Source organism: Salvelinus fontinalis, chromosome 35 (genome assembly GCF_029448725.1).
Source record: "Salvelinus fontinalis isolate EN_2023a chromosome 35, ASM2944872v1, whole genome shotgun sequence".
Classification (NCBI taxonomy): domain Eukaryota; kingdom Metazoa; phylum Chordata; class Actinopteri; order Salmoniformes; family Salmonidae; genus Salvelinus; species Salvelinus fontinalis.
In genome coordinates, this window is record NC_074699.1 from 18,405,569 (window position 1) to 18,433,428 (window position 27,860).

At 46.7% G+C, this 27,860-nt stretch overlaps 1 protein-coding gene and 1 long non-coding RNA gene across 4 annotated transcripts in view; one reads left to right on the forward strand and one right to left on the reverse strand.

Moving 5' to 3' along the window:
- Nucleotides 1-27,860, forward strand: part of LOC129834438 (centrosome-associated protein CEP250-like) — a 193,231-nt gene that overhangs the window by 13,695 nt on the left and 151,676 nt on the right. For all 3 annotated transcript variants that reach the window (XM_055899417.1, XM_055899418.1, XM_055899419.1), the window contains exon 4: nt 23,384-23,457. In XM_055899417.1, the coding sequence (XP_055755392.1) occupies nt 23,384-23,457 (74 nt within the window). The remainder of the gene's footprint in view (nt 1-23,383; nt 23,458-27,860) is intronic.
- On the reverse strand, nt 21,507-26,225 carry LOC129834439 (uncharacterized). The gene is made up of 2 exons (XR_008756256.1): nt 24,133-26,225; nt 21,507-23,899 (listed from the first exon to the last, which is right to left on the reverse strand). It is a non-coding gene; the product is annotated as an uncharacterized LOC129834439 (long non-coding RNA).

A 27,860-nucleotide genomic window follows, 5' to 3' on the forward strand; every position in this document is an offset into this window, starting at 1 on the left:
ACTGCCTGCCTGCCTTCCTGCCTGCCAGCAATCCCAGTATCAGTCAGTATGGACAAGATGTTTTTACATCAAATGAAATACATTAATTAATTTTTACCCTAGCTTAAGGCAATGATGCTTCAATACAGTACCATTACACTAGCATCGTGTAGCTTATTTTAAACATTTAAACATTGTTTATCTTGTATGGTGACATTAGGTTGTCAATTGTTGTTTACCTTTGTTTTATCATTCTTGTGTTACTCCATTCATTTTTATGGAGTAACACAAAGAGGTGTTGTCTCCACGTAAATGTACTGTACATTAGGGCTGGAGCTGGGAGTTCTAATGCTACTGTAATGTTATTGGTTTGATTTTACTCATCTGTTCATCTATCTTACCGTACAGTAATGGCTGCTGTGGACTACTGCCTGTGGATGTTAGAGAACCTGCAGGCCCAGCCTAGTCCTCCTAATCAGCCCTGATAACAGAGAGAGAGCGTGAATAACCCAGGGCTCAGGAGAGCCACAGTGACAAAAAGCGATTTGTTAAACAAAGTGAACAGAGTAAACGCTGCCAGAGTACCATCAAACTCTGTTTACGGAAACCCCTGAGCATCTATTCATCTGTTCATCCCAAACTCTCCTCTCCTCTCCTCCCGGGCTTTAGCACAACTGGACCCAGCTGCTCCCTAGCTGTGTTTAGCCCAGCCTAGTCCAGCCCTGCCCAGTACCTGCTGACTGACTGAGAATCCCCCAGAACTAGAGCATATTCATTCTGTTGAGGTAAAGAGGATGTTGAGTTGTCCCTCACGCGCTCTCTGTATTAATTCAACACACAGATGGATGTTGCATGTAATTGGAGTAAAATGTGGCTTTGTGAGGGATAAAGTAGGATTTCCATAGGCTGTGATAGGTCTGGTCTGTGAAGAGCAGTTAAACTATGCGAGGTGGAGAGAGGTCAAGTAGCGTGCGTGTTTATATCTTATGTTTGTGTTGTTCTAAGACAAGGTGTTTGGATATGTTATTGTAAGCAGCATGAAACATGAAGAGGCATTGGGACTGTCTACTACTCTCCATTGTGTCAGGCCCAGCAGTTGTACCTGTGTGACAGGAAAAGTAGTCGGGTTGGTCCTCTTCCAACCAGCAGACCACCTGTGTTCAACACCCACGCACAAACGCATACACGCACAAGGTATAACCTAAGGTCATCATGATAGAGAAGCCATACCTTGGCTTGGGCCTATTTTCCCATTTATTTTAGCCATATTGGTATGTCTTCATTTAGTTTCACTCTCATTTCATATGGAGAATATTCTGCTCTTGTTCACATGAGCGCTGGGTTTTTGTAGACTACCCTGGGTATAAACGCATGGATTATCTTTTGAAAGGTAAATAGACTTTCTCACAAAGTAGACTTGGAAAACACCTAAACCTACATTACACAGCATTTTGCACGTCCAAGGAGATTTGTAAGACATTTTACAGCTCAGGTCTCTCCCTACTGTAGTGAAAGAGGCTGCTAATGGGCTTCGTAGTGTTGTGATATTGTGCAACCATGTTGGTCAAATTCTTGGGCTACAGCAATACAGGTTTGTAAGCACCAGTGATACTTTTGTATATATAGTGTATGTGGACACCCCTTCAAATTAGTGGATTTGGCTATTTCAGCCACACCCGTGGTTGACAGGTGTATAAAATCGAGCACACAGCCATGCAATCTCCATAGACAAACATTGGCAGTAGAATGTCCTTACTGAAGAGCTCAGTGACTTTCACCGTGGCACCGTCATAGGATGCCACCTTTCCAGCAAGTCAGTTCGTCAAATTTCTGCCCTGCTAGAGCTGACCCGGTCAACTGTAAGTGCTGTTATTGTGAAGTGTAAATATATAGGAGCAACAACGACTCAGCCGTGAAGAGGTAGGCCACACAAGCTCACAGAACGGGACCGACGAGTGCTGAAGCGTGTTAAAATCGTCTGTTGTCGGTTGCAACACTCACTACCAAGTTCCAAACTGCCTCTGGAAGCAACGAAGCACAAGAACTATTCGTCAGGAGCTTCATGAAATGGGTTTCTATGGCCGAGCAGCCGTACATAAGCCTAAGATCACCATGCGCAATGCCAAGGGTCGGCTGGAGTGATGTATAGCTTGCCGCCATTGGACTCTGGAGCAGTGGAAATGTGTTCTCTGGAGTGATTAATCACTTTTCACCATCAGGCAGTCTGACAGGCGAATCTAGGTTTGGTGGATGCCAGGAGAACGCTACCTGCCCTAATGCATAGTGCCAACTGTAAAGTTTGGTGGAGGAGGAATAACGGTCTGGGGCTGTTTTTCATGGTTCGGGCTAAGCACATTAGTTCCAGTGACGGGACATCTTAACGCTACAGCATACAATGGCATTCTAGACGATTCTGTGCCCAACATCAGTGCCCGACCTCACTAATGCTCTTGTGGCTGAATGGAAGCAAGTCCCCGCAACAATGTTCCAATATCTAGTGGAAAGCCTTCCCAGAAGAGTGGAGGCTGTTATAGCAGCAAAGGGGGGACCAACTCCATATTAATGCCCATGATTTTGGAATAAGATGTTCGACGAGCAGGTGTCCACATACTTCTGGTCATGTAGTGTATCTGAGGAAGACCATTCATTGGGAACTTTGTTGTATTGCATCATGTTTAGAGGTAGCAAAAAGTGACAAGACATTCCCTTTCTATTCACTGCAACCCTTGTCCAACCCTGCTTATCCTCCTAGACACTCACTGAGGCCTGGAGACAAGTTCTGCCTCTGCCCACTGGTCATAACAGACCAGGGTTTATAGAGAACCAAATAAATAGATAAAGATGGAGTGTAAATTACACCTGGTTTCAGTGGGCTGCCTTGGAGGATAGAGCTGAACGAGCCTGCTGAGGTAAAAGGAGCTGGCTGTGTTTCTCTACAAGCAGAGAGAAGGAAGGCCTCCTGAGCACTATGAATAATGAAACAGTTGACTGCTCTGTACAGATTTCACATGTCATAAAAATGGCTTTTTAGTTGCTGTTAGACCTCTTACCTGTCTGCTAGGCTTACACAGGTTCGGGCGTTTGTGAGTGGCTAACACGGAACGCTCCCTCATGCCTCATAGACAGCTTTCCAGTTACCGAAGGAAACTGGGTCTTGTATGGGAGGAGATGGAGGGCTAAGGCCTGTTAGGACACCCACAGCTAGCTAAGACAGATAGCGGCCATCTTTGAGCCTCTGTAAGAATTACATTTCAGTGTATGAATGTGTTTTACTGTTGGTTTGACTAATTCTGTTTCAATTTTGTGGTGGTGGGTTGCAGTAGGCCTCTGTCTCCCTGTCAGAATCATATCAGATTAGCTTATGCTCCAGTTGTCACCCACACACATTCAAGATGGAGGGAAAGGTGAAATGGCTAAATCATTTATGTATGAATCTCCACACAGTGGATTGAGGAGTGTGTTATTATTCCTCAGAGGTTCCTCTCAGACACCGAGCAGTTTACCCATCTGTAATTTCAACAAGGGTTTGGAAGGAACTCACCCTGTCTCATGTTGTGCACACTGACTACCTATCACCAATGCTGATTGATAGCTCTCTCTCTTTCTCTCTCATTCTCTCTCTCTCTCTCTCTCTCTCTCTCTCTCTCTCTCTCTCTCTCTCTCTCTCTCTCTCTCTCTCTCCGTCTCTCTTTCTCCCTCTCTCTCTATTGGTCTCTCTCTCTCTCTCTCTCTGTCTCTGTCTGTCTCTCGGTCTCTCTCTCTCTGTCTCTCTCTCTTTCTCTCTCTCTGCATGCTGGGAGTGTTTGCTGCATGCTGGGAATTGTATGAGCGATGGAGTGCGTGTGTTGTGTAGAGTTAGATATTCAGAACTTTCTTTTGGTTTTCTCTTTCTTGGTGGCATTCTTTGTTTTCTTCTGTGCATGATTAAGGTTATTATTTTTATTTTGTTGTGGTAGAATTAAGTATTTTGTTTTTCGTATCGAAATTACCCTGATTTTGGCGGGGATGGCAGCCCGAATGGGGATGAAGCTGAATGGGGATGTTACTGAAGCTACTGTCACGGTGGAGGAGTTTCTGGTCGCCGTAGGAGAGAAGGTAGGATATGAGAATGTTGCTTATGCGTCACGGATGAATAAAGCGGTGGTGGTTTTTCTTAAAGAAGAGCGTCTTGTAGATCGTATGGTTGAGCATGGCGTACTTCTTAAAGGAATGTTTATTCAAGTTACGCTGCTTTGTTCTCCGTCAACAAGGGTAACGATTTCAAATGTACTGCCGTTTATTCCAAATGAGCTATTGGAGCGCGAGTTATTGCGCTTTGGGAAGTTTCCAAGTTCAATTAAGGTTGTCCCGTTGGGTTGCAAACACCCGGCGTTGAAACAGATTATGTCGTTTCGGCGACAGGTGTTTATGTTTTTGGACTCACCGGAGCAGACTTTAGAGTTATCGTTTAAAGTCAAGTATGACAATAGACTGTATATGGCTTATGTTAGTACGGGTAGTCAACGGTGTTTTGAGTGTGGGGATATTGGTCATAAGCGACATGCTTGCCCGAAAAGGGAGAAGGCAGAGGGAGGGGCGCAGGTGGTCATCGTAACGCCTGGGCCCACTGATGTAGGGAGAGGTGGGCCGACAGTGGTTGAGCAGCCACAAGCACCTGTTGCTGAGGAACAAGTTATCCATGTTGAGGGCACGGAGTTGCAACTTGTATTAGAGGGAAATGTTATGCAGCAGAAAAATATTGTTGTAGAAGGTAAGGATGGATCTGAAGAGCCAGTTCCTCAGACTGGTGAGGAGGTGCCCAGTACGAGTGCTGGGGTACAGGAGGGGGTTCATGTGGAGCTAATCTCCCAGGTAGTGGAGGAGATGCCCACTATGAGTAATGGGGTACAGGAGGGGGTTCATGTGGAGCTAGGCTCCCAGGTAGTGGAGGAGATGCCCACTACGAGTAATGGGGTTCAGGTGGGGCTAGTCTCCCAGGTAGTGGAGGAGATGCCTGGTACGAGTGATGGGGTGCAAGTGAGGAGTGTTGAAAGGGATGTGGTAGAGGGGAGTCAGTGGTCTGTTGTCTGTGGCATCAGCTGAGGAGAATCAGGAGAAGGATATGGATATCTCTTTTGAGATGATAGCAGCTGGTGAGGACTCAATTTACGATCTAGAGGAGGTAAATGCGTTTCTGTATCAGACTTTTGGGACATCTGTCAAATTGGCAGATTATTTTGATGTTGATAAGTTTGTGAGGTCAGCTGTGATGTTACAGAAGACGGTGGGATTAGACCAGTTGAGTGAGAGAAGCGGTTTCGCTTGAGGAAATGTGTTACTGCTGTTGCAGCAGCAAAAGGTGGTGGGAAACGTGGTCAGGTTAATAAGAGAAAATGTAAATAATGATGATGATCATGCTTCATAGGGTGTCTTTTTTCTCTTTGGTTTCTCTGTGGTTTCTTCTGCTTGTCTTTTCTCTTCTCTATATGGAGATACTAAGGGTAGGTTCTCTCAATATTAATGGGGGAAGGGACAGGAATAAGAGGGCTTGGGTATTAGAAGTAATAAAACAGAAAAGTCTTAATGTAGTTTTCCTACAGGAGACACATATTGATGAGGAAAATGAGGTTGACTGGGGTATGTGGTGGTAGGGGCAGCGTATACTCAGTCATGGTACTAATTTCAGTTCTGGGGTGGCAATTTTGTTTTCCTCAGGCTTAGGAGTGACTGTGCTATCTACAACAGAGATTGTCAAGGGTCGAGTTTTATTGGTCAAGGTGGATGTTATGTATTTTTTTTTTGAATGTTTATGCTCCTAATGAGGGTACAGAGCGTATTGTTGTTTTTGTTCAAATAAAGGAAACCTTAAGACAGTGTGACCAAGAGGGGTCTATGGTTTTAGGGGGGGACTGGAACTGTACAGTAGATTTTACTGTTGATCGCACTGCTGAAGAACCTCACCTGCGGTCAACTACTTGCCTGTCTGGTCTATTAACTGAGTTTGAGCTTTCTGATGTGTGGAGAGTAAGGAATGCAAAAGTTAGGCAGTACACATGGCTAAAAGTTAATGAAGGTGGTGTCAGTGCAGCAAGGTTAGACAGGTTATACCTATCTGATCACTACTGTAGTAGGGTTGGAAGGTGTGCCATTACTCCTGTGGGTTTCTCTAAACATCATCATATTGTTACTGTTGATATTCACTTACATTATGTCATGTTTTGTGAAAGGTTTTTGTTGTTTTGGGAAGAATGGAGGGTTACAAAAGGGAATTTTGAGTCCTTGAGACAATGGTGGGAGGTTTGGAAGGTCCAAATACGATTATTTTGTCAACAGTATACTGCTCTGTCTCAAATTGAAGTTAAAGAGACTATCAAGGCCCTTGAACAGGACATCAAATCTATTGAATTGAAGCTGCTCACTCAGAACAACCCTGGACTAGTCATGAACTTACAGGACAAGAGACATGAACTGAGGTCGTTTCTGCATGAAAGTGAAGGGTGCCTTGATTAGGTCTCGTTTCGCTTCCCTCAAGGATATGGATGTTCCTAGCGCTTTAAAAAACAAACTAGGACAGTCGACATTGCAACGTAAACAGATGGTCTGCCTTCGTCTCCCTGATGGGAAGGCGACCACGGATGACAGTGAAATGCGTCAACATGTCGTGGTTTTCTACTCTGCCCTCTAGAAGGCGGAGGATTGTGACTCTCTGTGTACTGAACAGTTGTTACACGGTCTTCCTCAATTGGGACCTGAGCAGAGAGTCGCATTGGACTCTGACATTACACTGCAAGAGCTGTCCACAGCAGTTATGCAGCTCTCAGCAGGCCGAGCCCCTGGCATTGATGGTTTACCATCTGAGTTTTATAAGCACTTTTGGGGGTCTATTGGAGAGGATTTTTATGAAGTGGTGTGTGAATCCTTTCATGAGGGTTCTCTTCCTGTATCCTGTCAACGTGCGGTGCTTTCACTGTTGCCAAAAAAGGGGGATTTGGCTCTCATAAAAAATTGGAGACCTGTTGCTTTGCTGTGCGCAGAATACAAAATTATTTCTAAATGTCTTTCAAACAGGTTGAAAGAGTATCTGGGATTGTTGGTACACAAGGACCAGTCCTACTGTGTACCTGATCGCTCTATTGTTGACAACTTGTTTCTAATAAGAGATGTTTTAGACATTTGTAAACTGTCTGATGTAAATGTGGGTTTACTTTCTTTGGATCAGGAGAAGGCTTTTGATCGTGTGGACCACCAGTACTTGTTTAAAACAATGAAAGTCTTTGGGTTTGGGGATGTTTTTTTGTCTTGGATGAATTTACTGTATGCTGGGGCCTCGTGTATGGTGAAGGTGGGGGATGATTTGAGTTGCCCCATCCCTGTCCAAAGGGGCATCAGGCAGGGATGCCCAATTTCAGGGCAGTTATATAGTCTGGCGATTGAACCAATGCTTTGTTTTTTAAGAGCGAAGCTTACTGGTTTCTCTGTGCCAGGTATAATGAAGGGTCCCACGATAGTACTGTCTGCGTATGCAGATGATGTGACAGTTTTTATTACAGGGGGTGAAGATGCTTTAAAGGTGTATGAGGGGGCCTCCTCAGCTAGAGTCAATTGGGTGAAGCGCTGTGGCAGGTCGGAAGACTTTGGGGGGTTTTCTAGGCTCTGATGTCTTTCAGAAAAAGAACTGGGAGGGTGTAGTGGAGAAAGTGTGTGCCAGACTGTCAAGATGGAAATGGGTGCTACCCCAGCTGTCTTATAGGGGAAAGGTACTGGTAGCTAATAATCTTGCTGCCTCTACCCTGTGGCACAGACTAATGATTTTGCAGCCACCAAAGGGTCTGATACAAGAGCTTCAGAGGACCCATGTCAATTTCTTCTGGTCTGGACAACACTGGATTAAAGCTGCAGCCCTGTACCTGCCACTGCACGAGGGTGGGCAAAGCCTGGTGGACATTTCCTCTAGGATCATGGCTTTCCGGCTTCAAGTAGCCCAGAGACTGTTGTACAGTGACGGTTCTTGCTGGGTCGACACAGCCTACACATTGATGAGGAGAGCGGGCTGTTTGGGCTTAGACAAGCACCTTTTCCCCTTAAAGCTGGAGGGGGGTGATTTGTCTGGCCTGACTCCATTTTATGAGTCAGTTATGCAGGCTTGGAGAGTTCTTGTCAAGTCCCGTAAGGCCGGCACGCCACCAGGGATGTGGCTCTCCAGGGATGTGGCCTCTTTTTTACAACACTGCCATCCAGTCCCGTGCTCTGGGTTCAGCCAGCCTACGTTCATTCCTGTTGGGCGTGGGGTGTACCAAGCTGGGTCATCTGATGCGGAGCAGGAGCAGATCGTTGGAGGAGCTGGGAGAAAGAGCAGGGATCCGATCATCTCGCCTACTGAGGAAGGTCGTCGCTGAGGTCTGTGACTCCTTGCCAGTGCTTCATCTGCAGTATGTGACTGACACTTCCAAATCGGATCGGTGGAAGGAGGGTCTGGATTATATGTTCCCTGCACTGATTGTTAGTGCTGCGGTGGGGGCATTCGAGGAGGATGTGGGGATGCTGCTTTCCTTCCATACCCCGGAGCTGAGGGAGTTCAAGGAGGTGGGAAAGAAGGCCATGTACAGAATATTTGTAAAGGTGTCCCATGCCTCTTCCCTGGAAGAAGTAAAATCGACGGGGTGGGCGGGTGTGCTTGGTCCAGGTGCCTCCCCAAAAGGCTGTTGGCGATCATTTTACAAACTGCCTATTGATAAGAGGCAATGGAGGATAAAACATGGAGCCATAGCCACCAACATGCATCTGGTACACCTGGATCCTCCTGTTGGGGAGCAGTGTCCATTCTGTGAGTCTGAAACTCTGGCACATCTGTTTTTACAGTGTCCCAGGTTGGTCGGGATGATTGACCTGATCACCAATTGGTTCTCAGCGTTGGGAGAGGTTTTCTCTTCCCAACTGTATATATTTGGGCCAAAGTATAGGTTTGGTCAAAAGGGTGTAGTTGTGTTGCTTAATTTTGTGTTAGGGGCAGCAAAATTAGCGATATGGAAGACCCGAAAGAACAGTATTCGTGGACAGGGGTCTGTGGATGTGGTGGGAATGCTGGAGGGAATGTTGGCAGCGAGACTAAGGGTTGAGTTTGCCTATTATAAACTTGTCAACAATATTGATCTGTTTATGAGTAAATGGGGTATTCAGAGGCTGTTGTGTTTAGTTACTGTGGAGGAGGAATTGGAGTTGTGTTTTTAATTGATGTGTAACTATGGTTCTCTCGCTCTCTCTCTCTATTGGTGTCTCTCTGTCTCTGTCTTTCTCGGTCTCTCTCTTTCTCTCTCTCTCTCTCTCTCTCTCTCTCTCTCTCTCTCTCTCTCTCTCTCTCTCTATTGGTGTCTCTCTCTCCATTTATCTTGTTCTCTCTTTCTTTCTCTCTGAAACCTGAGCTGATATCCTCCTTTGAAAAGGTAATGATCCTGGTGTGTTGAGATTATGTATGTGCGCTGCACAATGTAATGGCCCGGCTTTTTATTGCCTGCCGCATACTAATCCCACAACTGAAGGAATGAGATGACACCTGCAGGGAGCTGTGTGTGAGCCGCAGCCCCACATGAAAGAGCGGCCATTAAAAATGATCAAAGAAATTACTGCACTCTGCCGCATAACACTGCTCTCACGCCTGGCTAGGTGTACATCCCTGTGCCTGTCCATATATATATATATATATATACACACACACGCACGCACGCACGCACGCACGCACGCAAACACACACACACACACACACACACACACACACACACACACACACACACACACACACACACACACACACACACACACACACACACACACACACACACACACACACACACACACACACACACACACACCAATTAGTATCTCTGTCTGATGGATCTTTTCCATGTGATCTCTGTGGAAATGTTCTCACTCTAAGTTGCCCTAGGCGTTCTACAGACTCTGATACACCCACACTTGCAGATAGGAGGAAATGGTGGACATGCATACGCTCAAGAGCTTTCCATACCTCCACCATAGATTATTCATGACACACAACTGTTTCCCAATTTAATATTTATTAGCACATTTCTTTATCGAGTAGCCACTTGTTATATCAACAAATAGTTTGAATGATTATTCGTCTGAACAGGTGTTTGTTTCGAGCATGATAATTGAATCGTGTTAAGATGTTATTAAAGCTGAATGAATACTAATGCTGGCTTATCTGCTGCTGATTTGAACTACAGTGAATCTGCTTGTATAGAGTTGCTAGTCAGAGTTGATATCATGTGTGGACTGTGTCAATGACACTCATGGGGCCTGTAGGCTGTGTAGAGTCTATTCCTTCTCTTCATGTCTGGTGTCAGTCCATCTATCTTTCTTGTTCTCTCTCTCATTATCACTTTTTCATTGTACTACCGCTGTGTCTGTCTCTGTCACTGTATTTTTCTGTCTCCTCCATTATCTCTCTCTCACCTGATCCCGCTCCTCCTCTCTCCCCCTCTCTGTCTTCCTCTCTCTCTGTCTTTCTCCCTCTCCTCCTCTTTCTCTTTGTCTGTCCCTCTCTCCCAGGCAGGTCTCTCTCCTCTCCTCTGCAGCGTGTCCGTTTTGTGTGGCTACACAGTGTGAACCAGGCAGCTGCTCTTATCAGTGGGCCCAGTGTGGAGAGAGATGACATTTTACTGCAGCCAGTCAACCGCTCCGCTCCTCATAACACGTTCACTCTCCTTCTCTGAGCAGATACACGCTGATAAATGCAATTTCATTTCCTTTAGAGACCCAGAATAATACTCTTTTGCTTTGTTAAATGGCCGCCCTGAAATGGCAACTGCTCCTAAATGTGGCAGCAGAATCAACACATGCAGAAATGATGAGGAGGGAACATTGATGACAAAGGAGAGTGGAGGAATGGAGAAATGGCTTTGGCCCGAGATGCAAAGCAGTTCTGAATTCTTCTCATTGCAAGTGATTATTGTAGCAAGCATATATTATTTGATTTATTTTCTGTCACGAACATAGAGTGCTCCGAAGCTTAGAAAGATGGTTATCATGGGGAGCCATTTTAGTAAAAGATTCCTCTCCTCTCTTTTGCTCCCTCCCTCCTTCTCTCAGCGGTCCATTTTAGAGCCACGCGGCTGCATGGTTTGGTGGGTAATTTCACTGCCTTTTCATGTGTCGGAGGGCGAGGAGTCCTCCATTAGGTAGTGTCTTCTTGTGATGTATGCGCAGAAAAGCAATCTGATGTTTATTCATGACTTTCAAGGCAATGCCTCAGCTAAGCCTTCTGATTTCCTTTTAAGGAACAAAACTACGTGAGATTGAGACTTCCGCTTAAAGGCACAGAGACCCATCTTGCAGCACTTCTCCCTCCCTCTCTGTCTCTCTCTCATCCATCCCTCGTTTTTCCCAATCTTCTTTTAAATTCTCCCCCGATGTTATTTCTGTCAGCTTTAATTTACTTCACCCTCAGAAAAATAAGATCACGTGGTTATGTCCCTGTTATTCTGCCAGCTGGCTTCCCATCTCGCCTCTGTACTTTGTTAAGGACTGTGATGAAGAGATGAATTTGGAGAGTTTTTCTAGAAGGGCAGCATGTTAATGAAGCAGCACCAACATGAGACTAAATGGCCTTTTCTGGTCTTGCACACAAGGGCACAGCATCCCTGGTGCTAGCTAGAGACTGCCCTCCCTGCCCACTTCCTCCACCTCCCAGAACCTCAACCCACCTGCTCACGGTGCTGACCAATCATCCTGTACAGCTCTGTAGTTATCGCCAAAGCAAGCTAACGGCTGGTTGTTCACACTACATTTTGTCTCCAAACCCAAATGAGCAATAAAGTAACCATCATTTGAAAAGCTAGTCCCTATTTGTCTTGTAAATGACTTTTTAATGATAATCAAGCCGCATTCATCCATCACGCCAGCACACGCCCATGCAGTTCTGTGATGGTACTCCTCCAATGGCCAAATGGTTTCTATTTATAATCCCAATGACCAGGTTGCAACAAAGCATGGTGCCTTTACAACAGTACATGCATCATCGTTTATGTGGACATGTATAAGTATGTTTACAACATTGAAGCTTATGGAAAGCAGTGCGCTGAACTGACGTGTGTGTGTGTGTGTGCCTGCGCGTGCGTTAGATCCATAGCCTCAGCGCCCTGAAGCAGTAGCCACCTGTCACTACTAGCAGGGCTACTGCATAGCTCCTAAATGGTGGCTCTGAGAAATGGGTGGTTGGATGGGGGGCCCTGGGATCCATTGTGCAGCTCAGACCCCACACAGGAACATATACAATAGAGAACTGGCAGCACTTGTAAAACACTAATGTTGAGCACTGTTTGTGCAGGCCACACAGCATGTAGGCCATCTTTTAACACATGAACCATTGAAAGCCCAAAAGCACCCCAACGCCCTCCTTCTTCACCCCCTCTCTCCCATGTTTGGTGGGAGCAGCTTATGCTTATTAACATGAGCCCTGTTGTATTTTCGGCCATAGAGGTGCACTGGAGCATGAGTGAGGCAAATGACTCCCTTTTGGACTTAACATATGTAATGTTACACTAATCAACACGCGGCCCGGCGTTGAGCCGTGCATATTCCAAACTGATATTATACATAATGGAAATGTGGCGACCGCCGCAAATGCCAAAGAGAGCGAGGGAGCAGTGAGAGTAGGGAGCGCGAGGGAGCAGGGACAGAGTAGGGAGAGCGAGGGAGCAGGGAGAGCGAGGGAGCAGGGAGAGCGAGGGAGCAGGGAGAGAGGAGGGAGAGCGAGAGCTGGCGTAACCGACTGATTGTGGGGCTGTCAAGTTGATTTGCATGAAAAAGGGTGGGCTAATTGCAACATTTAGCTGCAGCGTGGTGATAATACAGAACAGGATTACTAAAGGACACAGAGGGGCTTTTATTAACGCCAAGGATTTCCTGGGGTTTGGGAGAAACGCACCACCACCTTCTGTTTCTGTATGAGCCATTCACAGCTCCCACTCACCCACTGTCTGGCAGCCAGGGCATATCCATCACAACACACACGCACGCACACGCACACGCACACACACGTGCACTGCCTGAATCACCGTTTCAGCACTCGCTGCTCACCAGTCAAACAGCCACACCATATTTATGTGTCATTACATTGACCAGCTCTGCAGAGATGGAGAAAGTAAAGTTAACTACAGTGAAGGGCTAAGGCTGCTGAAAAGTGTTGCATGGGGGGAGGAGGTGTTGGGGTTACTAGAGCTGCCGAAGGCAAGTCTTCTCTTCTCTTTCTTTAATAATGAATGATGGATGTTTCAAATTAGAAAACAGTGCTGAGAAAATCCAATTCAGTGGCGAGCTTTGGAAGGAGGGCATAAAGAATAAGCAGTGGACTTCTGTATTAAAGGTCTGTTTGCTCACAAAGGGACCACTGGTGTATGATTAAACATGCCTGGTGTATGATTAAACATGCCTGGTGTATGATTAAACATGCCTGGTGTATGATTTAACATGCCTGGTGTATGATTTAACATGCCTGGTGCATGATTTAACATGCCTGGTGCCTGATTTAACATGCCTGGTGTATGATTAAACATGCCTGGTGTATGATTTAACATGCCTGGTGTATGATTGAATATGCCTGGTGTATGATTTAACATGCCTGGTGTATGATTTAACATGCCTGGTGCATGATTTAACATGCCTGGTGTATGAATTAACATGCCTGGTGTATGAATTAACATGCCTGGTGCCTGATTTAACATGCCTGGTGTATGATTGAATATGCCTGGTGTATGATTTAACATGCCTGGTGCCTGATTTAACATGCCTGGTGTATGATTTAACATGTCTGGTGCATGATTTAACATGCCTGGTGTATGATTTAACATGCCTGGTGTATGATTTAACATGCCTGGTGCATGATTTACCATGCCTGGTGCATGATTTAACATGCCTGGTGAAAATGGGCTCTATTATGTACCATTAACAAATCAACCAGGCCCCACCCAGAGTGGATCTGGGGCTCTCAACCAGTTGTCGTGGCCTTTGTCTTTCCTCACTACACATTGATTTATAGACCATGCTCATAATCACATTGGCATGGACGAACATGATTGAGTGTGTGGTTATGTGCGTGTGTGTCTGTGTGTCTGTGCTTGTGAGGGGACGGGCGTTAGGACGTGGATCAATGCTTGGTAAAACCTGTGGATCTGGTCATTTACCATTTGTTATCTCTCATCTTAACTCTATCTTTCCACAGACTTCATTCCTGTTTATTTCTCTCATTCTGTCTCATCTCTCCATCCCCTCAAGTTCAATTAGTTACGTCTCATTCTCCATCACCCTCTTTGGTACCCACTATTACTATCTCGTTAACCTCTACTCTTCATCCATCTCTCCCGTCACTCCCCCATCTTTCTATCCTGTCTCCCCCTCAGTCTCCCCTGCCTCCCCGATCCTCCTGGTCCTGCTGCTGGTCTCTGTGATATGCATGGTCTCTTGGTGATGTCAGGAATCTGGCTCTAATGAAGCCAGCATGACCAGAGAGCAGCAGCAGTCAACCAGGAGGATGTCTGGCCTTTCACTTGCTGAACAGAGGGATTGGCTAATATCCCTGTCCACCACATTAAAAAAAGAAAAGGAAAATAGACATTCCTTTTTAATGAACCGTTTCCTCTGAGCCGGGACGCAAAGAAGGCAAATCCATAAAGTAAGGAGAAATCAAAATGGAATAATAGCGGTGTTTGTTGTAAAAGGCACATTTCCTCTGTTTGTTCTCGCTGTGATCGGCGTAATGCTCCAGATTGGCACTGAAAAAAGGGTTCATGCTTTTGGCCTATGGGATGAGGAATGAGGAAATAGGTCTTCAAGGTCCTCTATAGCTTATTTTGTGCCAATCATTTAAAAGACTGGACATGAGAGAGGAACAACTCAGCTATGCTACTCTCTTTATCAGTGCATGTGAACATGATTCACTGCAGTAGGAAGGACATTACTTGCACGCACACACATGCACTCGCACCCACTCAGGTGTCAGGTAGGCTACACTGCCGTAAAAAGCAGTGTTTCCCAGTTAAGATGGCCATATATTTCACTGCGGCGTGAAAGTGTTATTCTAGGTCGGATTCACAAGTTCAACACGGCTGGCCTGTAGACTGCCACAGCTGTAGGGATTGTGTGTGGTTTTTATCTTTGGTGTTTGGCTTTATATTGAGGAATTTTATATGCTTGTGATTTTTTTTTTCATTACAATGACGAGTTTAAAAAGGTTTGGGTTGGACGGAGGACAGCTCGGAGGAGTACATGTTCGTTTTATTTGCGCTGCGGCCTTGTATGAATGATTCGAGCAGTGTTCAACCGGGCCTCGTGCGTATAGTGCTTAAACAGCTACAGATGCAGGTCTGTGTGCCTCAGAGAGCCTTTGTTTAAGTTGGCTACCTCTTTTGAGCAGTTCCTCTAACCTCAGCACCGGGATTTGCCAAAAAGACCTGAAGAAATGTCTCTTTCGATTCAATTAAGTCTGCCATTAACCTTTAGCAGTAAACTGTGGAGGCAGCACATTTTTTCCTCAGCCAGCAGAGGTCATATTGCTATGCATCTCCCAGCCTAAGTCTATTCTTATGAGCGGACCTCTTGCCTTTTCTCGTCTCATTCTCATTCTGAGGCCGTTTGGATGGGTGGGGAGTTCTGGGCCAACAGGTTTCTCCTGACAGAACTGTAAATTCTGTGCAACGCGTTACTTGGAGTGGTTCCCCGTGTCGGTTTGAGCGGCTGAGTATTTTGGCAGGACTCCATTATTATTAGGTCTTATTAGATCAGGGCTGCAGTAGATCCATTAGGCCAGGGTTAGGCTCACCTCTGGGATGGACTCTGGCTGGCCAGCATGCAGCGCTGCACTGGGCCTCTGGCAGCTGTTGGGTGTCAATGACAGAGAGAATATGGCCAAGTAGAATCAGCATTTCCTTCGACTGAAACAGCTATGATGTGAGGATGTAGTCTAGGTGTGCCTATGAGCCAGGAGGTTGGTCAGGGGGGCGAGGTAGATTCTATTTGGCAGCTGTATACCGGAGAAAGATAGAAACCATAGAAGCAGAATCCATGGTAGAATCCATGGCAGGGGGTTGTGGTGGTTGTAAAAGCTGTGGTGGAGGTGATTAGGGGAGTCCGTAGTAGACAGTGGGAGTAGTAGTGGTGGCTGAAGCTGTGATGATGAGTATGTATAGGAGACAGTACTAGTGCTGGATGAGATGGTACAGTACAGTAGCAGCAGCAGCATGGGGACTACAGGCAGCCTGCTGCTGTAATGAGAGAGTGAGCTGTCAGAGACACGCGTGTAATGGCTCCCCTGCCAGCCGCCCGGTTCAGGCCCTATGGGATTCAGCACAGACACTCAGTTTCTCTCTCTCTCTCTCCCTTGCTCTCTCTCTTAGGCCTGATCAGAGACCATGTCAGGCCTCTCATATCCTCCCAGCTGCTGTCTTCTTAGCTCTCTCTCTCTCTCTCACACACACACACACACACACACACACACACACACACACACACACACACACACACACACACACACACACACACACACACACACACACACACACACACACACACACACACACACACACACACACACACACACACACACACACACACACACACACACACACACACACACACACACACACACACACACACAGAGACTGAGGATGGACATTCAGGTAGTACATCTCCCAGGCTCTCCTTTCTTCCTCCCCTTCAGTCAGCCTGTGTGTACTGTACAGCTCCTCTCAGGGGAGTCTATTCCCAGTGAAGAGGGCAGGCAGCAGCTTCACATGGGGCCAGCCAGTATAGTCACGCAGTGATGTCACGGTGTCTATATTTATATCCCTCTGTGACAACCAGTCTGCTGTAAGCTCTGCTGCTGTAGCACGTCCATGGTCAGCTGACTACTACTGTACACCACCTCCTGGTAGTCCAAGGTCATTTTCATTAGGCCTCCCTCCCAGTCATTCATTAAGACCAGATGGGGAGTTGAGATGTAGCTAAGGTATAGTCTACTGTACGAGTTACAACAACTAGTATGAAGACTAGCTTGTACTGTATGAGGGCCCAGTTCAGGGATATCTATTGCTCTCTGTTGATGTTGAGGATGCAACATGCATTTCAGGATCATTTCTCATACTGTTCTAGCAGAGGAATGGAGTCTGAATCAGACCCCCCCCAGCCTCATCTATAAATGCCTCCCTATGCAGCTCCGCGGTTATGTCAGTCATGCTACTAACATCCTCTACCCAACTTTAAAGGCTTATTATCATATTGTGCCGAATGATTGACAGTTGACCTTCACGCTAGTTTATATTAAGCTAGTGAGACAGTGCAGGTCACCTCGATCGCCTCAGTGACACCGTATTAATACTAATCTGATAGAATTACCAGGAACCAATTAATGTGCAGGCCTGAACTGGGCAGCGGTTAAAGAGATAATGTTAGCTCTCAGCTGGGCCTGAGCTGCAGCACACACACAGGGGTGCAGATTTAACAGTAGGCAGCGTTCCCCGTAGCCACGCGGCGTAGTGTGAGAGGCTACAAGGTGAAGCGGTGCTGCTGTGGAAATGTTTAGGTGAGGTTCCAGTGCCCCTGTTTGGCCTAGCGAACATTCATTAGTCAGAGAGAAAATGAGGGAGAAGAGAAGGGGAAAATGAAGGGGAAGAGGAGAGTGGTTAGTAAACCAGGAGTTCCGTTTAGCTGTGTGTATTAACACTACAGGCATGGTGGAGGAGGGTTGTCGAGGGCTCTTTGGGTTGTGCTGGAGAGCATCTGAGTGTATCAGTCTATTTGAGGTGCAGACACTCTCACTCAATAACATCAAGCATGCTTACCTGCTGCCTAATGCTCATGCTAATTTGCTTATTTTAATATCCACCGATTTCTCTTTCAGACGCTGTGAATGGTAGCAGTGAATTACAGATGTCGACACAGTGACTCTGTCGCAATGATTCCCACACGTCTTCTGGGAAATCCAGGTCTAGGAGGCTAGAGGCTGTGGGGTTTTGTGGGGGGGACTTCCCTGGATGTAAGGCAGACTGACCATGTAACATTTTACCCTGCTAAGGCTAAGGCCCACAACCAAGGTTAGCCTGAAGAAGAGTGAGAGTCCTGAAGTAACAGTGTTGAGCCAGGGACAGAGCCTGAATACCTGAGAAGGCCTGTCTAGTTGTGAACGGTCATCAGTCACTGGAAGGATATAGTCACAAATGTCACTTCTTTAATGGTAGCACAGAGACATGCAGCTGTACGTTTACTGTAGAGGCCTTGAGGCTGTCAACCTCTGTGGCTGGTGACTGGGCTACACATGGTGACGAGCCCCACGGTGCTAGGCACCTGATATGTGCTTTAGGTGTCAGTGTGTCAACTCTATTCACAATGGAACAATAGTGCACTGGATGGATTTAAGCACGTGATAGCTAGGCTATTTAGGGAGTATGCCTGCCTACCCATGTCTCATATATAATGGTTATTTCATTCATAAATACATTGTTTATTATGCTATATTAAATCTGGTAGAGGAGGAGGAAACTACTCTTCATCATAGGTGAGGTCATCTGATAGTTGTATTTGAAGTGACCAGGTATGTCTCTCTGGTCACTTTGGCCACATCCCAGGTGAACACAGGTCATCTGCTTACTAAGTTATTTACCAATGATAGAATCTTCTAGACTTTTCATCTAAAGTTTGGTACAGTATATGTGTACCACTGAAACCAGGCTGTAGTGTCTCTGTTCCCCTCCCCATGCACTGTGCCATGCCTGGCCTCTCTGTGCTGCAGTAGGCGAGTAATGACCTAGGGGGACTGGCTGCTCTGCTCTGGAGGTACAGTGGCAAGAAAAAGTATGTGAACCCTTTGGAATTACCTGGATTTCTGCATAAATTGGTCATCAAATTTGATTAAATCAAAGTTTATTTGTCACATGCGCCGAATACAACAGGTGTAGACCTTACAGTGAAATGGTTACTTACAACTTAACCAATAGTGCAAAAAAGGTATTAGGTGAACAAAAAAAGAAATAAAACAACAGTAGAAAGACAGGCTATATACAGTAGCGAGGCTATAAAAGTAGCGAGGCTACATACAGACACCGGTTAGTCAGGCTGATTGAGGTAGTATGTACATGTAGATATGGTTAAAGTGACTATGCATATATGATGAACAGAGAGTAGCAGTACCAGTAGCGAGTAGCAGTAGCATCTGATCTTCATCTAAGTCACAACAAAACAGTGTGCTTAAACTAATAACAGACTAATTATAGTTTTTTTCTTGTCAATATTGAGAGATCTCAGAAGACCTAAGATGAAGAATTGTTGACTTGCATAAAGCTGGGAAGGGCTACTAAAGTATCTCTAAAAGCCTTGATGTTCATCAGTCTATGAGACAAATTGTCTATAAATGGAGAAAGTTCAGCCCTGTTGCTACTCTCCCTAGGAGTGGCCGTCCTGCAAAGATGACTGCAAGAGCACAGCGCAGAATACTCAATGAGGTTAAGAAGAATCCTAGAGTGTCAGCTAAAGACTTACAGAAATCTCTGGAACATGCTAACATCTCTGTTGACGAGTCTACGATATGTAAACACTAAACAAGAATGGTGTTCATAGGAGGACACCATGGAAGAAGCCACACTGCTGTCCAAAAAAACATTGCTGCACGTCTGAAGTTTGCAAAAGTGCACCTGGATGTTCCACAGCGCTACTGGAAAAATATTCTGTGGACAGATGAAACTAGAGTTGAGTTGTTTGGAAGGCACACACAACACTCTGTGTGTAGAAAAAAAGGCACAGCACATCAACATCAAAACCTCATCCCAACTGTAAAGTATGGTGGAGGGAGCATCATGGTTTGGGGCTGCCTCAGGGCCTGGACAGCTTGCTATCATCGATGGAAAGACGAATTCCCAAGTTCATCAAGACATTTTGCAGGGTAATGTTAGGCTATCTGTCCGCCATTTGAAGATCAACAGAAGTTGGGTGATGCAACAAGGCACCGACCCAAAACACAGAAGTAAATCAACAACAGAATGGCTTCAACAGAAGAAAATACGCCTTCTGGAGTGGCCTAGTCAGGGTCCTGACCTCAACGCTGGGCCAATTGTGCGCCGCCCTATGGGACTCCCAATCACGGCCCGTTGTGATACAGCCCAGGATCGAACCAGGGTCTGTAGTGACGCCTCTAGCACTGAGATGCAGTGCCTTAGACCGCTGCGCCACTCAGGTGGGTTTCCAGTATGACTACCAAATGATGAAATGGAAGGACTAGTAAGTGGTAAGGGGTGCGCCCTGCTGCATAATAAAGAGGCCCCTTATGCATATTAATATGAGCACTCTGCATAATGCCTACACCATGTGACACGCTCAGTAGCACACCGTCATCCTGTCGGTTAGGCTTTACCTTGCCCACGTTTCACTACTATTATTTATGTCCACATTCCTCCATACAGGGATCCCCTATCTCTTACCCATCAGCCCCACCCTCACCCATCTTAACTCCTCCGCCCCCGGCTGCCAGCCTCGTTCCCACACACTCCCCCCTCACACACACTCCCCCCTCACACACACTCATGACTCCTTCAAACATACGGCTGAGGTGTGTGCGATGCCAAACGAGAACCTCGTTACCTCCCCTCCCTCATGGCTGGCTGGTGGAAAGCTTTTGGAAGAACTACAGCGACATCTGCATGTGCTGGGGCTGCAGAGCGCCAGGCTGATACCCGCTATGCTGCGCCGGGCTTCTCCAGCCAGACTGCTCCCCGCCGTACCGCCCCTCCGCCCACACTACCCCTCCGGCTCTCATTACTCAAATTACTAAACAACGCTAATTGTGCGGCGTGTGAAGCTCGCTTCATTTGAATATTCCTGCATATGGCCTGAGGGGATTTGCCTCGCAAGGGGACGGACCTAGCCAGGAAGTCTGGAAGTTTGGGCATCCACAATTAGCCGAGCCAGGCGGGCGCTGCTCTCTCTGCACAGGGCTTATTTTACCTAGAGTTACGCCGTTTCTTTTTTCTTTTGAATTAAATGACGCAGCGAAGATCAGATCCTCCTTTATTTGGGGTTTAAAGGCCTCAACATTCTGAGTAACTTTAACTGGATTTATGATGGGAAAAAATCCTTATTTATATATATATATAATTATTATTATTTAAAAAAAATATATATTATTATCATATTGAAAATTGACAGGAGAGTGTGTGAAATAAAAGATAATAAAAATAAACATCTTTAGCAAAGTCCCACGATTGGTTTTATGTTGAACTGAAACAGACGGTGGGGGGAGACAGAAACGGTCCACAATCTGTACGCCTTAATTAATAGTGTGTGTGTGTGTGTGTGTGTGTGTGTGTGTGTGTGTGTGTGTGTGTGTGTGTGTGTGTGTGTGTGTGTGTGTGTGTGTGTGTGTGTGTGTCTTGGGAGCCAACAATGCACCCCTTGTGTCCCATCACAAAAGGACAGTGCGCCAGATAGAGGGGGGGGGGGGGGGGGGGGGGGGGGGCAGGAGGAGGAGACATTCTGGAATCAGAAACAATGGATTAATCGCCTGTAATGATTTAATACAGGCAATCAGAGTCCAGGCAAGCATATTAATTTGCGCATAAATTACACAACATTTATTTTTCAGATTGGGGGGGGGTTAGCATGTGTGGGCGGTTGATTTAGTCTTTTCCCAGGGACATCATGGGGAAGGTTTGCGACAGTGATTCCCACGCCTATCCCCGTGCTGCAAGTCACCAGGTTTCAGATCCCTTGGTCCCTGGTCCCACACCCCGACCTGCTGGCGCTGCCCGCCTCTGCCAGCAGCAGCTTGCCGACTTGCCAAGTATAGAATGTTGAACCATTACAGCAGGTCAAACATAATTAAGAGCAAAATGCCCGCTTCCTCATCAACATGATTTTGTTGTATTAATGATATCCAGAGATCACAGAAAACATATTTGCGATTTGTTCTCCGCTAAGTCTTCTGCGAAAAAATAGGGGGGGAAAATCCATTCTGTGACAAGGTCCTGTGATTAGAGGGATTACATTTTTTTCCAAATCGTCCTATAATAATTGACTATAACCATAGATATCCACATCATTTACATACACACACACACATACTGTATGTATGACGAGTCCTTGCTGCACAGATTGGAAGACACTCAATTAATCCGAGTTGGAAAGGTTGAGCGCGCCCACTTTTTTTAATTAACGTTGAATTAAAACGAATTGGCAGGTTGCCGGAAAGCAGGCGCATGGCTTTGAAGATTGCCATCGCATAATGAGTCGCTCTTTCTTTTTTTTACACTTTAGGCTCCTCCATTTCCACTCCCTCGCTCTCCGCTGCCAGTTGCCAATGTGCCTTAGCGATTTAATGATATGCAAATGAAATATGCATAAAACCATTCTGCTGAAGGATGATTAAGCACAGAGGACATTAGCCTGTGCCCGCCACAGTGTCTGTTGTCTCCTCTCCATTCCGCTTCGCCCGGCGCCAACGACAGACACCACTGGAACAAAGCTCAATGCTAATTATTGGAGAACACTAATAATATCCAATTGAGAGAAATTAAATTCCAGGCAGGGTATTTTCTCGCTCCTGTTTTGTAAGATCCACATCCAGAGAAGTGAAGGCAAAGTCCCCAGAGCTGAGGACTGGAGCTGTAGAGAGCAGAGAGGAAAGGAGAGGAGGCAGAGAGACCAGGTTTTCCAGGATAGCACTTGAAGAGACTAGCATTGCCAAGCATTGCAGGAGCTTTTCTCTGCTTGTTTGCGAGTAGTGTTGCATTATTTGAATGCTGTCTTATTAAAGAAGGAATGAAAATATCCCCCCTTTCTCAATCTCTCTCTCTCAATTTCCTCCCTTTCTCCCTCATGCTCTGCTGCGAGCTCTCATTTTTTGGTAATCCATTTGTGTAATGAAGACGTAGCGCAATTAACATCCCCCATGGAATTAAATAAAAGGCCGATCATCCAAACCTCATTAGCTCCGTAAGATTATAATATCCACACGCGTTCCGCCGTGAAGGTTACGGGAAAAAACACAACAGAATTACGAATTAAACCGTTAATTGTGTATATTTGGATCGCGGTTTAAGCGACCGCAGCTTAGATGCCCAAAAAGATGCCACCATCCATACCAGCCTATCCTTACTGGTGGCAGCCTGGCTCTGACATCTTGGTGGTGTATGCCAAGACAGTGTAGGAAGCACAAAGATCTTATAATCCCTCCCTTTGGATGGCTTCTTCAATTATTCATATTCCACAACCGTGCCCTGTTGTCCAACAAAAATCCAACAAGAGGGGAAAAGTTTGGGATATCCATTTGTGATGGCTGATGGCTGATGTTGATTTCTTCCTTGCTAAATGTTATAATTATTCCGGTGCAATTAGTGAACTTAACGAAACCCTCCAATCTGTCTGTTTGCAGCGGCGCCTATCCTTGGCTCTGTGCCCGATGCCAGTGGACCTCGCGGGAACCACGGCAACGTTCCTCCGGACCCCGTAAGTACCAAGACCCGCGACCCGAACCGGTTGGTACCCCATCTGCATCTGTTCCTCATAGTTTACCCCTTCCACTTTACGCCAATAAAAACACTGGAAGGGTGGAGTTTGGTAGTTCCTTTGGTTGGTTGGCAAGGAGGGGGCAAACTAAAAAGCGTGGGTGAGGGGGTGCCGAAAGTGTTCCCAAGGCCCCCCTACCCCCGCCTGGCAGAGTTACAGGCAGGCTGGCTGGGGTAGGGTATCTCCTCCCCACCCCACCAGTGTGTGTGTCTGTGGCCGGGGCTGCTGCTCCTGTCCCCCTGCCTCCTGTGCCCCTGCCCCCTCCACTGATTTCCAGCATGTCTGTTGTCTGTGTGGCATCCCCCTCGCCTCAGTCTGGTTCCCATACTGGTGGATGCTGTATGGAGCCTACAGCCTGAGCCATTCATCTCCCTGGTGATTGCTGTGAATGGAGATAAATCGCACACACACACACACACACACACACACACACACACACACACACACACACACACACACACACACACACACACACACACACACACACACACACACACACACACACACACAAGCTTTGCTTGCTGCTGAAGAAAATTTTCATTCTTTATGTTTTTGCCTTTTAATTTTTTTAATTTTTTCAAGAAGTTGTTCCTGTCACGCATAAATCCCACACACCTGGAGGAAACCATGATGAGCGATACGTTTTTTGTTGGCGAAAAACAAAAAGTGCAATTTAAACGAACGCAGAGAGAAAAGTAAATGAATTCCTGTCTGTCTGCTGATTATATTTTGTGTTGGCGGTTCATTAGTATGCATCCTCATGTTTGCAGTTTTTTTTCTTTTTGTGTGTGTGTGTCTTTGTAAACAGCTGCTGTTGAGACCTTGGCACAGTCCCTCAGGTCCTTTCTTCCTCCCTCCCCTCTTGTGGCTGGCAGGCAGGCGATTGGCAGGTTGGCAGCATCTGCGGCAGGGAGGCAGGCAGCAGTGCCCATGGTAGACATTCCTCACCGCAGTGCCTGCCAGCCAGCTTGGTGAGAGCTGAGGGAAAATGGTGTGGAGGGGGGATGGGGGGGGTTAGCACAGGCACCAGCTTCGCATCCTCCCCTCCCCACAGAACAGCTTGCCGCTTTTGTTTTGTCTTGTTTTCCCCCGCTTTGTTTTGTTTGTAATCTTTCCCGTTCCTTTCATTTCATCCGTCGCGCTAATTAACAGAGCAAACTTTTGTTGTTCTAATTAGCCATTTGAAGCACTTGATGGTCTTTGTTTGGACTTGGCTTTCTTTATCTTTGCCAAGCGACCCGCGACGGGTGCCCAATCGTGTTGATTTGCTCTTGATCGTTGTGTACCATCTCTCGCCCCCTTCCATTTTTCCGCGACAGATGCCACCGCGTTCCCGCTGGTACACCTCTCGAAGATCGTGGGTACCGAATCACCGCCGCTCCTCGGGCATCCTCAGAAGCGATGACTTTCCTGCAAATCCGTAAACGCCACCTTCCAGATAGACATGGTGCCTTTTCATCGCCTGTGTTTTCCTAGGGTGCGCCGTGACTGCCGATGAGCAGGTTGGCATGGCGTACGCTGCCTGTCTGGCTGGTTGGTTGCCTGGCACAGGGGGTTGTGCTTGAGAAGGGAGAGCAAGCGAGAGAGAGAGAGAGAGGGAGGCGCTTATTTTTGTCCCACCCCCCAGTCATCTCTAGGACAACACCACAAGCTGCAAGTTTCTCTGTGTTGGTTGTTCTCAAATGTCCACTTCCCCCACCAGTCCCTTGTGGCAGAGCCCATTTCCTTCATCTGCCCTGGTCCCTGGCTCCTTCGCCAGCCCCCTGGCATCCTGCGCTGTGGGCCACCTATCGTCTTTTGTTTTTTGTTTTCAAGCCGATACGTCCTCCCCCCACTCCTTGCCACCATGCTATGCCAAGCGCTCCATACCAACCCTCAAGATGTCCCCTGAAATTCCTCCAGGTGCGCCGCTCTTCTCTTCCTGTCGTCTGAAGGCTCCTTTCTTCTGTAAACTGGGGCAGCAGATGTTCTCCTCTTCTCCTCTGCGGTGACGTTGAGCCTTAGCTCCAGAACCCCATCCGCATCCGCACTCAAACTTCTACTATTTGTAAAACACCCACCCTCCCCAATAAAGTCCCACCACTGGCATGGCACTAGCTACCAAATCAGGCGGGGGTCTTTTCGTCTCTCTGTCTACATCTAGCCGCCTACCCCCGAGAGCGAACGCGAGTCCGCCCTGGCGCTACCACTGAATGGATGGCACTGTGCCAGCTTCTCTCTGCCATCATCTGCATTCGCTGCTTGTTTCTCTCGCTCGCCCACCCCCTCTCTTCTGTCTCTCTCTCTCTTACCCTCCCCTTCTTCTCCGCCCGAATCCCCCTTTTGTTCTATAGGCTTGACATTAATTAACATACGGGTTAATTGACTCTAAAAGCTGATTAATTGCTCTTAACATCTCCCATAGGCTGGCTAGCTGTGTGTCGCGCCCCGCGCCCCCTTCTGCCTGGCACCGTCTGTGCCTCTGCCTTGCCCTAGCTAGCCTCCAAGTTGGCTGGTGCTAGTAGAGGAGCAGAGACATAGCCAGCCCTGCAGCCAGCAGCTCTGGTGTAGTGTAGTGTTATAGACGTGAGTGAGCAGTGCCCCTACCCCACTGTACACTGGGAAGGATCTCAGGCTGCTTATTGGACTATAGCTGATCGCAGTTGACGTTTTGCTGTCTGATCCCACCGCAGGATGTTGCAATGGCATTTTGTTATAAATAATCAAAGTCATCCTGCAACCACCTCCCACCCCTTTTTCTATCTATCCTTTTCCTCCCTTTTTCACCCTCCCTCTCTCTCTCTCCACCCTCTCCGTCCCTCTCTCTCTTTCTGTCTCTAAACTAAACACACTTTCACACCAGCAGATACCAATTCTCCTGTCCTGTCTTGCCTTTTCACTCTTTTCTATGACCATCTGTTTAGCTGTTTCCCATTTTTTTTAACGAACTTCGAGGATTATATGGATAACGAATCAAAGTTGTAAATAAATTGCCATGTTTTTGGTCGTTTTTCTAATAGCGCTCCTTATGTACCGTGCGGTAATTATCTTTTCTCTCTTGTCGTTAGCGGTTTCGGGGAGCCTCGCTGAGAATTAGCTACGTCTGTCATATTTGATTAGGTAATTATCTTGGCCACACTGCTTTCTGTCTTTAATTTTTTCTGGTCGTTCTGAACGGAACTGATGAGGTTAAAAACGAGAGGCAGAGCGGGTTTAAATTATTAAATAATATGCCCCCCTCCCTCTGAAAGGGTTCTGCCAAGTGCCGTTAATTAGCCAGGCTGCTGCTCGCATTAATAGTCAAGGTAGAACAGACTCATTAAGACACAGCAACACTCAGACACACACACACACACACACACACACACACACACACACACACACACACACACACACACACACACACACACACACACACACACACACACACACACACACACACACACACACACACACACACACACACACACACACACACAGCCAGGTTACCAGGTGCCTCAGGATATACAGTAGGCTAGCTCCTGTAGTCTATCATTCCCCTCTCTCCCAGCCTGTGTTTAGATTTGATATGGGTCTGGTCGTAAGCTGTTTAATTGCTGATGTTCTTAGTGTTGACTCTTTTCCCTGTTCTGTCTTTTGGTGGGGCGGCGAGATCCCTCGCAGCGGCTCCGTCTGGCGCTGGCGTTTTGGGGAGGCTGCGATAGGATGGTGAGACGGGCGCTGGCACACCACTCCACGGGGCTGAATCACGCTATTCTCTCCTCTTTCACACCCTTTAGTTTTTTTCCCATTATTAAATAAAAAGGAGCATGAGGCAACTGAGGCAACAAGAGGCATCCATTATGCAAATTAAATGCTATTTGCATAATGTCTTACGCCAGGAATATGCAAATGAAGCATATAATTTATGAGCTCCTGCGTCTGTTTCAGTGTTCCCATAACTTACAAAGAGGATATTTTTGTTCTACACCCTCTCTTCTCCCCTCCTCTCCAGGCTGGCACAGACACACACAGTTTCACACAAACCATACCCATACAAAACAAGCACACTCTATTCTCACAAAAGGGTTGGTGGCTATGTGTACCATGGCTGGCAGACTGATGGGGGATAAGGAGGCAGGCTACGGAAGGGAAGGGGAGGGTTGGTGTGATGGAAGACATGGTGAGAGGGGCACATAAACCCCCTTTACAAAGGAACAGTAGCAGAAGCACATTTTCTATAAGAAATGAAGGGACACTAATGTGGGCCGGGTGACGGGGAGCCCCTGTGCTTTTTGACTTTTGTTTTGTCTTTGTGAGAGAATATGGTCCTGCCTCTTCTGGCTTTTCTTTGATGCCCGCTTTTGGAGTTGAGATTTCTGCCT